The 14,522-nt window shown below is 41.5% G+C and overlaps 1 protein-coding gene across 1 annotated transcript; it reads left to right on the top strand.

The window, feature by feature from the left end:
- Window positions 1-19: 19 nt before the first annotated feature.
- Cetn2 (centrin 2) lies at window positions 20-5,817 on the top strand. Its single transcript, XM_020177977.2, has 5 exons — window positions 20-220; window positions 1,135-1,293; window positions 1,599-1,727; window positions 2,705-2,842; window positions 3,275-5,817. The coding sequence occupies exons 1-5, from the start codon at window positions 35-37 to the stop codon at window positions 3,362-3,364; spliced, it is 702 nt and encodes a 233-aa protein (XP_020033566.2). The 5' UTR covers window positions 20-34; the 3' UTR covers window positions 3,365-5,817.
- The last annotated feature ends 8,705 nt before the right edge of the window (window positions 5,818-14,522 follow it).

Consider the following 14,522-nt stretch of genomic DNA (forward strand, 5'->3'; position numbering starts at 1 on the left):
CAGCCAATCGGCGCTCGCAGCGTGATCTTGCCCAATGAGATCAGGCCTCACCGCCAGCGCACCGCCCTTTGCCCTGGGGCCGGACTTTGCCAGGATAGCCCCGCCAACTTCGGCCGGAAACCAATGGGAAGCGGGCCTCGCGCGCGGGGCGGTGGGAAAAGTGCCGAGTCCGTGTGTACGCCGTTGCCGTAACAACGGACAGCGGAGTCCATCGGTGATGGTGAGTGATTTGCGTTTCGTCTCGCCCTGCGCCGTGAGACTGAGTCCTTTCCAGATCCCAGTGCGGCCATGCAGTCTTTCCAGCATCTTTCTCGGCTTTGGCGTAACCAGTCCTTCCTTTGAGCCCTATCCCGGAAGGGTAGGGACTACAGACGCCAGCCGCCCTGCTGGGCCTGCGCTTAGCGTCCTTCTCCCTTTAGCCCACAGTCAACCTCCACCCGCCCCTCAAACTCCTTTGGCCTTCCCGAACCGGTCGGTGACCCTCCATATGCAGAGACTGAGGTTTCCCCTGAGGCCCCGACCTTTCTCAGACGCAGGCCTCCTGGTTGCCTCGTTCTACCAAAATTTTCTCACAGAGCTGGGAGGAGGTTTATTATGTTCTGATGGTTAACATGTATTTTTCAATTTAAAAAGAGGAATCAGGAGATACTTCGAGCTTCTTGGAGAAGGTGGTGAATGGAGTGGATTTTAGTACTTGATATTGACATAATATATTTCTTAATATCTTAATAACATTCAGCCAAATTTAGAAGTAATTGGAAAGGCAGAGTTCCTCATGGGAAGCAGTGCACCGCGAGTGGGCATTTCCACGATGTTTTCCGAACTAGGATCCCTGAATTCAGGGAGAGTTGATCATCTTTAGTTATCCAGTTATTTCCTTGGCTAGTTCTCTTTTGGGATGCTTTGCAAGAAGAGCAAGGGATCTACTTCTAAAAAGAATAGTAAAGCAAAAGGAGGGATAGCGGTCCATTGTTCTTTCCAGTAAACTCCATTACTTCTCTTTTGTTAAGCAGAACTTTGGAATTGGTTGGTATAAACTACTTAAAAAATAGAGATGTTTTCTAGAACTATCTTACATAAAATGATGGACTATATTAGGTAATGTTGTGCTCATGTGTTTGTATAACATCAAAGGCTTCCAATTTTAAGAAGTCAAACATGGCATCAAGTGCCCAGCGAAAAAGGATGAGTCCTAAGCCAGAGCTTACTGAAGATCAGAAACAGGAAATCCGGGAAGCTTTTGATCTCTTTGATGCCGATGGAACTGGAACCATAGATATTAAGGAGCTAAAGGCAAGCTCTCCATTTATTCTTACCTTGCCTTTCCTCTGCCTTTTCCTTGTCATCCTTTTGTAACCACTCTACCTCTTTCACCCTTTTCTCCTTGAAGAAAGTAATAGGGTTGGATGTACTCTGTGCTGTTTTCTTGTCTTTGTATTATTAAATACAACTGACTGCAGCTATCAATTAGATCAATGTTATAGTGTTCCCCAATCATTTTAACATTTTATTAGATGCTGGGTTAATACCCTAAACAATCATTTTTTCTCTTACACGGTTTAAATGTACTTATTGAGATGATTCTGTTTTCATTGTAGGTGGCAATGAGGGCCCTGGGTTTTGAACCCAAGAAAGAAGAAATCAAGAAAATGATAAGCGAAATTGACAAGGAAGGGACAGGAAAAATGAACTTTAGTGACTTTTTGACTGTGATGACTCAAAAAATGGTAAGTTAGCTAAGTCAGTTGGGTGTAAATGTGACTGGGGAGGAGCAGTTGCAAGTCTGTAATGCTTCAGTCAGGAACTCAGAATTCCCACTAGTAACTCTGCAGTCTAATAAGTAAAATAGCTCTCTCTGTTTCCTCTCTGCCCCACTTCCCAAGAGGATCCTTCTATCAGCTTATGCATGTGTTTTCCCTAATTGTAACTCTGCCCACTGCTTTTACATTTTAAAAATGAATCCAGCATCTTCTCAGTTTGTACAATGTTTTATATGCAATCTGTTATAATTCCTTTTTAACTTCTGGGTTTTGTAATAATTTTATTAAGTTTGTCCTCTTTTTATATCCTGGATGATATTTACTCTTCTGGGACCTGAAGGCGCATCATTGAGATTATGTGGTGATGTGGGGACATGGGGAGGGGTTAGGAAATTATCAAAGAAGGTAGTTCCCTTCTTTGATAATTTCCAAGTCCCTCCTTGGTTTCAGAACTAAGGAAAGTTTATAATAGGAGAAATAAAACAAAAGGGGCAGCTATTGTAGATACCCAATACCTGTTGCTACATGCTTGAAAACTATGGCACAGTTCACTACAGAGGCCTTTGGCCTCTACCTGTGAACACATCACATGACCACATAGCAGCTGCACCAGGAGGCCTGCCCTCCCTACATGATACTTCGATCCTCCAGAATAAGCCCTCATGCCAATTTCTCAAGGCTTACTGCGTATGCACCAAACAGACACTTCTTCCCAGTGAATTCTGAACCACTTAGGAAATAGATATGGGATAGGACAGTAGCTAGGGAGCAAACATCATCATGGAGTGGAGAACCTGGCTCACCTGCCTTATAAACACTTGCCCCAATTCTAGACTTGAGTTAAGTTGTTGAAAATGAGAGGGTGACTGGGCAGTGGTAGGGCTGTAGGACATGAGTAACTTCAGAGTTTCCCTACTCATGTGTTTTATATTTTACTTGTTAAGTCTGAGAAAGATACCAAAGAAGAAATCCTGAAAGCTTTTAAGCTCTTCGATGATGATGAAACTGGGAAGATATCATTCAAAAATCTGAAGCGTGTGGCCAAGGAGTTGGGTGAGAACCTGACTGATGAGGAGCTGCAGGTCTGTAATGTCTCATTCTGGAACTCAGATTTTCCACCGTTGAGCCTTCTGGCTTTTCTGAGTTATATTTTCTCTGGTGGAAGCACCTCTTTGAAGGAAAGGTAGTGTCCTCTGCCCCTCTGCTGGCAACTTAATGCTGTTTTGTGAGTCTAAAAGACCTATGACCCTGCTTCCAGAAAAAAGTACACATATGTGCAAATGCACTTCTGTTTCAGGTTTCACAAATCCCTCCAGTTAGGGTGATCTTTGAGCTCTCTTCCAATTTATAATTATGACAGTGCTTGGTTTATAAATAATTTTTCTGGAACCGAGCTACCTGCATTTGGTAGATTATAATTGTCTTTCCACATTACATTATTAGAATCCTATTGCTTAATCACCTTTTCATTTCGTTTATGAATTCACTGAAATGCAATCATTACTGTCATGCAGGAAATGATTGATGAAGCTGATCGAGATGGAGATGGAGAGGTCAATGAGCAAGAATTCTTGCGCATCATGAAAAAGACCAGCCTCTATTAACATCAGTGTCTTCTTTGCTACTGCAAGCACATGTGACTACATTCAGTGCCTGCCATTGTGTGAAATCTGGCTTTTGAGAACACAATCCTTCCCTCCCCAGACTTTTCTGTATAACTGTAGCCATGACCTTGAATCTATTTTAGTGTTTTGCAAGTGTTTTTTGATATTTAGGTCCTTTGTAAAATGATCTGCTGATTATTTTAATTCTCCAAAGCAGAAGGAGAGAACATTGGAACGGAGAAAAGGGTCTTAAAGACTTTACCTTGTATTGCTTTACTTTTATCATGCCTTTCCACATATGCAAACACAGAGCAACTTCTTAGATGAGCACATGCACCCTGTTGACACAAGCAGTGGTTGCTTATCAATGGTTTGGGTTTTTAGTTGGTACCTGAGTGCACTTTTGTCTTTTATAAAACCTAGTAAACTCTTGCTCTGGCATTTGGATGTGTTCTATTGCTGTTTGTTTTGTCTTAAAAGTGAAAACTTTCTTAGTTCGAGTTTTTGATATCTCTTAAGTATGAGTTCTTTAGCCTTGACTTTGAGATCATCTTCTAAACAATTGTTCTGTAGGCAGCCTAATAGATATAAAACTTCTCAGCCTATGGACAAAAATGAAGTAATCCTTTGCTACTTTTCTGTCACAAATTGTTTCATGCTTTGGGAACCGTGGGTTTGTAAAACTAGTAGAATTTCTGCTTCACCCAAGCCTAAATGTTGCCCCCCAAATACTTCTCTGAGAAAATGTGAAGGCTGGTCCAACCGTAGGATTCAGGTAATCTTGTGAGTGTGTTTACTTACAGTGTCTCATAGACTCTTGGTATTGAGTTGGAAAGGAAAGGAACTTTGTCTAGTTGCGTTCCAGTCACTATACATGATTACCTGCAAGGGAAGCCCTGGTAGATGGCATTAAAGTCTGCTCCAGGGTGAGGGTGGGGAGCAGAAAGGAGCGAGGGGGAGTGGAAAATGAACGATGAAGATGGAATGCTCATTCATCCACATATATATATATATATATATATATATATAGAGAGAGAGAGAGAGAGAGAGAGAGAGAAAATGGTTTTTCAAACTTCTGGGGTATCCTGGTCCCTGGGAATATGATTGCTTGATATAGCTAATAAAAAGAAAACAGGTAAATTTGAATTTCAGATCAGCAATGGATATTTTAATTTGTTTGATAATACTGGGGTTTGAACTCAGGGCTTCATACTTGCTAGGCAGATGCTGTACCTCTTGAGCCATTTTTGCTTTTAGTTATTTTTCAAGGTCTTGCTTTTTTCTGAGGCCAACCTTGGATCACAGTCCTCCTACCTATGCCTTGTACATAGCTGGATTACAGGTGTATGCCACCATACCTAGCTTGTTGATTAAGATGAGGTCTTGCTAACTTGCCCAAGCTGGCCTCAAACCTTCATCCTATAGATGTCTGCCTTCTGAATACCTGGGATTATAGGTGTGTGCTATCATGCTTGGCTTCATGTACTATTTTTTTGTATATCCCATTTGGACTTTTTGTTGGTTGTTGATCTGAAATTCAAATTTACCTGAGCATCTTCTATTTTCAACTGGTAGCAAGTTAAAAAAGGTGTGGCCCTGGGCCTCATCCCTTGACCCTGGCATTCTGCAGAACTTAGGGGCACAGAAATGTGGACTACGTCATGCTTCCCAGGTGAGTCTCATATTGGAGTGAGGGACCATTTCTTGGGAAATGGGGGTGGGAATGGTGGCGAAAAGCCAAAAGGAATTTCAGACTTGGGTTATCACACTGGTTCTATTATTTCCCGGATGGGCAATTTGAGGCAAGCTACTTCTCTGGTCACCTCAGATTCCTTGTCTGCATAATGGGGAAAAGAGTTGTGCTGAACTCAGAATTACTAGGGGTTAAATAAAGACTTACCTATGTGAAAATCAACTAAAGTCAGGTCTTTTCTGTCAAAGGAGTTAATGCGTAACTATCATTGTATAGATGCCAGCTAACCTCCCCGAATTGCTGCCTACGTGGTTTGTGAAAAGTTGCTTGACCCTGCAAGGTTCTTGCAGTCAAACAAAGAACTGTTTATCACCAGATGTCCTAATCTCAAAATGCTTGCTTACCATTTAAAAGTTTCATTTCTTTGATTATGTTAACTCCTCCGCTAAAACATTAGACAAAATGTCAGCCTGTCCTCTATCTGCAGGGGACCTAGAGAAATCCCTCTCTCACCAAGCTGTAAACCATGAGTAATCACTCTTTCACTCTCTCATTGATTTGTGAAATGTCACTGCTTCAGAAACTTTGCTCTTTTCCCAAACAATAGTTAATCCTGAAAATTGTGAACCCAAACCTGTCCATCAGGGTGAGGGGCAGACTTACATGAGGGATAAAAACTGAGTGGACTTCCCGTTCTGCCTATCAGATGATGGTCTGTGGTTGCACCCTTTTGCAGTAGTAAAGCTTCATTTTGCCTTGTTGAGTGACTCCTGAGTGTTTCTTTGATCACCATTTGGGAATGGCACTTCTAACACCTAAAGGACCTGGCCTCATAGTGTTCAAGAATAGGGTGTTTCAGAAATGGTCACTTGTCATTCCTTTGTTACAGTTATCATATAAGCTTTGTTGTTAAATGTAGGTCCATGAAAGTTTTATGATTACTGTCCTCAAAGGCAGTTGACAGCATTTCCTGGGAGGATATGATCTTTGTTGTATTGCTGTTTTCTAATAAGAGGCATATGATCTGATAAAAGACATATAGTATTGGAAAAAAGTGAAAAGACTGGGTCTTGCCTGTAACCCTGGAAACTTTTATAAAATTAATTTATGCTTCAATGGACAAGTAAAAGTTTTGTACATATTTAGTGTATACAAAATAATGTTTTGAAAATAATGTTTACATTGTGGAATGGCTAAATCAAGCTAATTCACTAACCTGAAAACATCCCACTCTCCTCCTGCTTAATGTTCCCACACACGAGATAAAGTCTCTTTGGAAACTCTTGAGGGAGGTAGGAGGGTGGCAAGGAACATATTATCCCTAAAAATAAAAACAAGCAGAAGGTACTAGCCATATCTGGCAAGGCACATAATCTGTGATGGGTTCATAGTTGCTCAGTGGAGAAAATAGGGACAAAGAGAGTGTGAGTGAGCTGAGGTGGGGCTGGGCCAAGAGAATTGTAAGGAGGTCTGGAAGATGGAGTACAGGAAGCTGTATCTGTCCACGTGGAGGCAGAAAAGATCCCTGTAGGAGAGTGGGGCTGTGCAGATGGAGAAGGAGCTGAGGTCAGTTTATGTGGGGATAGATGGGATGGGGTGGCAGAAGGAGTTGAGGTCAGTCCCTGTGTGGTTATACCACAGAGGTGTAGGGGGAGAGAGGAAAAGGAACAGCCATCAGGGTCAATGTATGTGTGGTTGTATCTGTAGAAGTAGTGTTAGAACCACTGTGAACAGTTGAATTCTTTGGTAGACACACTGGAGGTTGATATAAGTGGAATCTATCTGAGGAAGTTTTGTTTGGAGTAGTTTAGTTGCTGTTCCTGTTCAGCATGTACACATGTTAGCAGGACACTGAAGGGCTGAAATGCAGACTGACTTTCCTGGAGGTCATTTTGAGGTCCTTTCATCCTCTATCAGATTTACTTTTTTTTTTTTCATTTTGGGCTGCTTTGATTTGTTAAATTCTATGATTACTGGGATAATAAGAAAGAACGCACATGTTATCATTTTCCTTGGTTAACCACCTCTTCAGGAAGCCTACTAATTACAATGTGAGGTTACACCCAGGTCTTTCTGGGGCTGCATGACCTCCACCACTCACCGGAGGGAGATTTCTCTAAAGCTAAGTGGCTTCTGAGAATGCTGAGCTTCCAGATGCAGCCTCAAGTGCTAGCTAGGATCTTTGATTCTCCTTTGGCCACCCTCAGGACATTCCCAGGTCAGATCTTCTCTCAAGCTGGCTCCTGCTGGAGGGAGTTCTTACTTTCAACCACAACCAACTTTATGTTTGCTTTAAGTTTGCTGCTCAACTTTATGTTTTTGTCATACTTTCAAATACTAGAATTTTGGCAGCAGGGTCAAAAGGAGTAATATACTCAAAACTACAATTTAATGGCAATTGTGACTTAATAACTAGTTCATAGAAAACATCTAACAAGCTGCACATTAGACACTTAGACATCCTCAGTTTGGCTAGAACTGCTTGCTACCTAGATGTTTCTTGCTTATGAATCCAAGCTCCCCCACAGACTGGGAAATACCTTTTTTTGAACCCTCCATTACCATTGCAATAAGCGCCTTACGGCAAGTTGCTGCCTACTCCATCTGTGTCTCATGACTCACTTAGTTCACCTCATCATCCTACATGCTGGAAATTGCTAGAATATCCTGTACCTTCAGCTGAAGCAATGGTAATCTGCCTACATTGATTGCAGTTGTGAATCAGTGCTGCCATCCAAGGACCTACTGGACACATTTGGTGACCAAAATCTCTCTTAGTAGCTCCCTAAAACTCTTATGAGGGCCCTTGGAGCCATTACCACTGTGAGAACTCAAACCTCCCTCTTTTCTTGCTTTACCTCCACTGACTCCAAGTCTTCTCATCTCCCAAGCCTACTCTTAACCACGTCGTTTGCCTTTATCTTTCTGATTGCTGTGATTTAGAGGCTTACTGAGAATTCTACTTCCTTTTTCCCCTTTGCCCTGAACCCATAGTGTGTCACCACTACTTTCCTATGGTATTTACTCTGATCCACTCCATTCTTTTTCATTTCTGAAGCTACCACCTCATCCCAAATTTGAATTTCTGCAATGTCCCCCAATTGACTTCTCTGTCCTGTCTTGTCCCAAGACAATCTGCAGTACCCCTTTCTCATGTCATTCATTATCTTGTGTGGGCTTTGAAGAGTTGGTTCAAATCACAACTCCTCTACTCAGCAGCTGTTGCCTTGGGGGTAGGACTTGATCCTCTTGAGCCTCAGTGTGCTTATCTAGAAACAGGGGTGTCGTGAGGTCAAAGGGAGCTGACAAATGTCAGGCTTGAGCAGAACCAACACACTCCTCTTGATGATCACTGTCCATTAGCCTGTTTTTCTTTTTTCTTACCTTGGATGCACAGTCTTTAATAAGTGCCTATGTGTATTGCCCTTGATATAGAGTTCATTTCTACATATGTACTCATGCCTCTGCCATTGTCCCAATTGAAATATTATCCCCTTATTCTTTCCCCAAACCTGAATTTTTCTCCTTATGAAATCCCTCCTTAGTACTTCATCCTTCTAGAAAACTTGTTTGAGCAGAGACTTCCCAGCTGTAATTCTGGAACAGAATTCTGGTAGTCTTGCAACTATATTCTTTGTCACTAGATGGCGAACCAGGATAGGACAGACAGGCCCTGAGGAAGCAGGGCCTCTTCGAATTCAGCAGTGTAATGGATCTTCTTGGTGCCCAGACAGCCTTGGAATATGATAGAGTGAATGCTGCAGTGGAAGGAATCCTGGTGGGACTGGGGGCCCCTTGGAAAAGGCTACCACACATAGGCACTGATGAAATGATAGCTGTTTTGGATGGATGCCCTACAGAGTCTAATTAAAAGAGAACACAATGACATGTCTGCATTCTGAGTATGTGCAATCAAAATTGTTTACCTGCTACATGGGCTTATTGAGATTCCCCAACTACATCGAACACTTCTCAAGGGAGGGCACAGATGTGTTTTGATTTCTTCATGGCCATGCTTTGTGCCTGATAAAATGCTCCATCCATAATCAGGCTTACTCATTTACTCAGTTCATTGGTAAGCTAGCAAGGATTTATTAACTCCTTAAAATTTCTAGCCTTTGGTAGCTCTTTTTTTCTGATAGTTTTCACTTTTCCTATTGGAGTTCTAATCCTCAGTCCCTATGAATGTTACCATTTTTGGAAATACACAGGTGATCAAGTTAAGATTAGGTCATCAGGATGGGCCCTAATACAGTAGGACTGCTGTCCTTATAAAAAGGGGAAATTTGGATACAGAAATATGCGAAGAAGGAAGACAAAGTGAATAGACACAGGGATGAGATGGCCAGCTATGGGCCAAGGGAGGGGCCTGGAGCACCTCCTTCCCTCACTGCCCCTGGAAGGAAGTTTTCCAACCCTGCCCACACCTACATTTTGGACTTTTAATCTCAAGAACTGTGAGAAAACAAATGCCCTCAAGTCTGTGGTACTTTGTTACCATAGCCCTAGCAAACTCATAATCTCTTTCTCTTACTGGAAAACTTCCTCTGTTCTTAGCAGTGTTCTAACCAGAAGTGCACACGGTTATGTACAGGAAACAAAATTTGAACTTGGAATATATGCTGCAAAACTCATTGCTCCATGAATCCTGGATGTGGCGTCCCCTGGACAGATAGATCCATGAGCTCCAGGGAGTGTGCAGCATTGCTGCCCAATGTTTTTTTTCTCAACTTGGAGTTGGAGTTTAAACATGTATGTGTAGACCATCTCCTTGTGAGATGTTGGATATGGGAAAATACTTGTGCAATTCTTCATAGGTCCAGAAGGTATATTGATAAATGGGAAACGAGTCAGGAAAGCCTGGAAAACATGAATGAGTAGAGGTAGGGAACCAGAGCCTTGGGATGCCATTGGTTGTGGGGCTGTTGTTCTAACCTGCTATATATACAATTTAAGAGAAATGCTTTCGAATGAACTTGGATATCTGACAGTATAGACACCAACCTTGTGAGTGACAATTGTAGGGTAGCAGTGAACTGTTTCTGGAGCTGTGTTTCTGGAGTTTCACTACTAACTCCACTGCTATTAGTGAGTGAACTCCAGCAAGTTACCTAAATCCTTGGTACCTTATTTATTTCATCTGTCTAGCGAGAGGGTATTAATATAACCTACCTCAAGAGGAGTTGTGAGGATTCTAAAAGCAAATATGTCTAAAGAGCATAGAACAGTGTCCGGCAAAAAGTAGTCATTCAGTAAGTATTTGTTGAATAAATAAATTTGGAATTTAACTACAGTATCCAAATACAGGGTTCAGGAGTTACATCATTAATCCTAGCATTGCAATTTAGGGGTTAGAACAGGGTTTCCTAACCTGGGTCACATAGACTTCATAAGTCCATGAATTGCCCTGAGGAGGTTCTTAAATCTGAAATAATGTGCACAGTTTGTGGGTATGTGTAAGCGGCAATTTTCATCAGATTTATTCAAAGACTTCATGATCCCTGCCAAATTCAGACTACTGCCCTGGAATTGGACATGGAGAGATATATGCAAAAGATAGCATTGTGTCATAATATTTTTAACTTAATTGTGTGTGTGTGTGTGTGTGTGTGTGTGTGTGTGTGTGTGTGTGTGTTGTGTGTGTGTTGTGTGTTGGGGAGGGGCATCTGGTTTTGAGATTCTTTGTGCTCACAAGCATTACCTGAGTTCTTCAGATGCCATGGCCTTGCCTGGGTTTTTCCAGTGAGGTAGCTCTAGCATTGGTTCCATGCCGTGCCTGAGAGCATGAGACTGCTGCTTCCTTGCTGCCCTATGACACTGTCTCTGTACCTACCTGACATTTTCTGCAATCATTCACTCCTTGGAGCCTCTGGGATCCAGTAACCTCATCAATTGCCTGAATTTCCTGCTACCCCTCCTTCTTCCCCTCCAACATTTTTAGCTAGGAGATCAATCTTCTTGAAGGAAAAATGCCAGCAAAAGAGGATTTATTTTCTTCCAAGAAATTGTTCTTCCCTTTCCTTATGCTGACTAAAAAGGATTTATTTATCTGTCTTCAGCATTTTTTGAAAGCCTCAATTCATTTTTGGTTTTAGCCTTTCCCAAATTAATTATTCTAGGATCCACACCATCATTGTGTGTATTTTATTCATTGTTACATCTCTTATCTCCTTGTACCTTTTGCATTCATCCATTTATTCATTCACTCAGCAAATACTTATCACCTATTTTAACCCATGCTCTGCAATGAAAAAATAAAGCCTCATGGGATTTGCATTTTAGTGAAGGAGACAGACAGAAAGCAAGCTCAAAAAAATTAAGGAGGATAAGAAGGTAGGAGAGAGGATGGAGGGGCTGCTATTTGGTGCAGGGTGATCAGGAAAGGCCTTGTTGTGGAGATGACATTTGAACAAACACCTGAAGTCCTATGAAGATGTGGGGAAAGAGTGCCCAGGCAGAGGGAACAGCATTGCAAAGTCCTGAGACAGCAGTAGCTTTGACACAGTGAGGAGCTATGAAGAAACACATAGGGTTGCAGCCGAAGGAGGTAGGGGGATGGGGGATGGGGGATAAGCTCCTTAGGCAAAGGTGATGTTTTATGGATGGTGAGGAGTAATCATGGGCTTTTGAGCAGGAAAGTAAAATGCCATGCATTGACCTTGTGTTCTTTCTCTCCAATTTGGCTTATATGGTTTTTTTACTTATTTTTTTTTTTTGCTTAGAAATTTGATTACCTGCAACCAGAATTTCACCGTTTTCTTCCCTTTGGATTTGAACTATGGTATTGGGTCTTCCTGGGCCTTGAGCTTGCTGGGCTTCAAACTGGACTCCACATCAGCTCCTCTGATTTCCTGTTTGCTGACTCACTCTGCAGCTCTTGTAATTTGCCAGTCTCCATAATTGGGTGAGCCAATTCCTCACAGTATAGCTCTCTATAGAATTGTATAGCATATATTATGTATATTTTGTACAATATAAAATATCCATATGTAAATATATGTTACATTAGTCCTTATGTTGGTTCTGTGTTTCTGGTGAATCTTGACTAACATAGCCAGCAGAGGGCAATCTCCTATCAAATGTGGCCATTTTCCTGGTAGTACCTAGTTGGACAGTTGTTTTCTTCCAAGGGAAAAAAAAATTCTAATTATTTTTAAACATTTTCCAGACAAAAGAAGGTAATTTAAGAGAAAGAGAGGAGCATAAAGAGTTGTTGGTATGTGTGACAGGAGAAGGTGGGCCCAGAAAAAGCTTGAGACCAAGGCAATGCAGTCTGCATGAGGCAGACACCCAAGTTTGTCAGCTAGTGACAACATACCCTAACATAGCTCTCTCTTCCTGCAACACAAAGGCTACCTTACAACCAGCAGGAGAAGCTATAGGGTAATATTTCAGAAATGAAATGGCTCTAACAGAAAGAACAATGAAATGGGTGCAAAGAAGGAGGGAAAGCAACATTACTGGCAGAGTGCAAGTGCTTATATTATATGTAATCTTACATTCACAGACAGAGAACAAGGTCTTGAAGGCCACACATCAAACTTTTGGCGGTGGTTTTCTCTGAGTAGAAGAGCTTGGAGGTGGTTACAGTGAAATGGACTTTCTCCTTTTATTCTGTTCTGGGATTGAATTTCTTGGAACAAGATTGTATTACTCATGTATGACTTTTATATTTAAAAATATTCTTAGATACCACTTCACATGTGCTACAATGGCTATAATTAAAGAAAAGAAAGCAAGTATTGGCAAAGGTTGTGGGAATGTAAAATTGTGCATCCATTTTGAAAAATAGTGTGGTGGTTCCTCAGAAGGGTAAACATAGAATTACTAAGTGATCTAACCATTGCACTTCCAGGTATATACCCAAAAGGATTGAAAGTGGGTTTCAAAGAGATATTTGTATCATGTTCCTAGCAGCATTACTCACAATAAGTGAAAGGTGAAAGAAGCCCACTGTCCATTGATGGATTAAAAAAATAAACAAAATGTAGTCTATCCCATACAATGGAGTATTATTTGGCCATAAAAGGGATGAAATTCTTATATGTGCTACAGCATGGATGGACCAAAAAACCATTATCCTTGGTGAATAGAGCTAGACACAGAAGACAAACATTGCATGATTCCACTTATATAAGATACTTACAACAGGCAAATCCATAGAAGCACAAAATAGATGAGAGGTTTACCAGAGGGGGAGGTAGGAGGGGAAGGGGTACAGAGTGCTTGTTGGAGATGATGAAGAACTTTTTGGTATGGGTAGTGATGGTAGTTACCTAACATTGTGAATACATTTAATGCCCATGAATTATATACTTAGAAGTGGCTAAATAATAAAAAATATATTTTGCCACAATAAGAAATGACAAAAGTTCTTAATAGAAAGGGGTATACATTATTAGATGCAGCTTTATTCTTTTAGAAAGGGGGAAGGAGTAGATTCTGGGAATGACAGAGGGGCAGCCTCTGTTTTATTGTTGGTATACTTATGGGAAGCAGGAAATGCTACAGACGTTTCTAACAGGTGATAAGGAGCCATGTGGACCCTCTGCCATCCATCTCTGGTAAACTCTGTGAGAGCAAGGACTGAATCCATTTTTGCTCATCACCACAACTTTAGTGCCTACCACAGAGTTTGGTGCACTGTGGGTACTCAACAAATATTTGTTGGATGAATGAATGAATGAATGAATGAACCTCTGTGACTTCCTAGTAATCTGCTTAAATATTTTTCTCTGTTCTATCATTTTGAGCACCATTGTCAACTCTTTCATGCCTAATTAGGAGCACAATCCTGGAATTCAAATATTTGGTTGTCATTAGCATAGAGATAGCATATTAGTTGGGCCAGGCTAATTGCTGTATCAAACAATTTTTGCATCTCAGTGAACTGACTCAACAAAGGATTATTTTTCAGTCATGTTATAGTTCAAAGGTGGTGGAAGTGGGTTGGGATGGAGGTTGGTTTTTGCTCCATGAAGTCTATTAGGGATCCAGGTTCCTCTTGTCAGGTATAGCCAGGGACCCCTAGATATTCAGAGACATCCACTAGCTTTTCTGCACCTGGACAGCAGATGAGTGAAGAGAGAACATGGAGGATCATGTGTGTGGTTTGAGTGGCCAGACCTCTAAGTGTCAAACATCTCTTCTACCCCCATCACATTGGTTAGGACTCAGTCACATGGATACCCAAGGAAATCCTAATCACAAGGGAATCTGGGAAATGAGGAGTAGCTGCACATAAAGGAAGAAAAGGAAATGGCACCTGGTGAACATGTAACATATATATGTCTATGTGAGGAAGTGCTCCTAGGAAAACTGGGCAGTGAGCATGCCAAGAGAAATAGCCCATGACAGGACTCCTCGGAGCTTGTGTTTAAGGAATGGGAAGAGGAGGAAAGCCAAAAAAGGGAGACTGAAAATAAGGAAAGTGACCGCAGGAAATCCAAGAGAATGGAAGGACAC

Source organism: Castor canadensis, chromosome X (assembly GCF_047511655.1).
Source record: "Castor canadensis chromosome X, mCasCan1.hap1v2, whole genome shotgun sequence".
In the NCBI taxonomy this organism is placed as follows: Eukaryota; Metazoa; Chordata; class Mammalia; order Rodentia; family Castoridae; genus Castor; species Castor canadensis.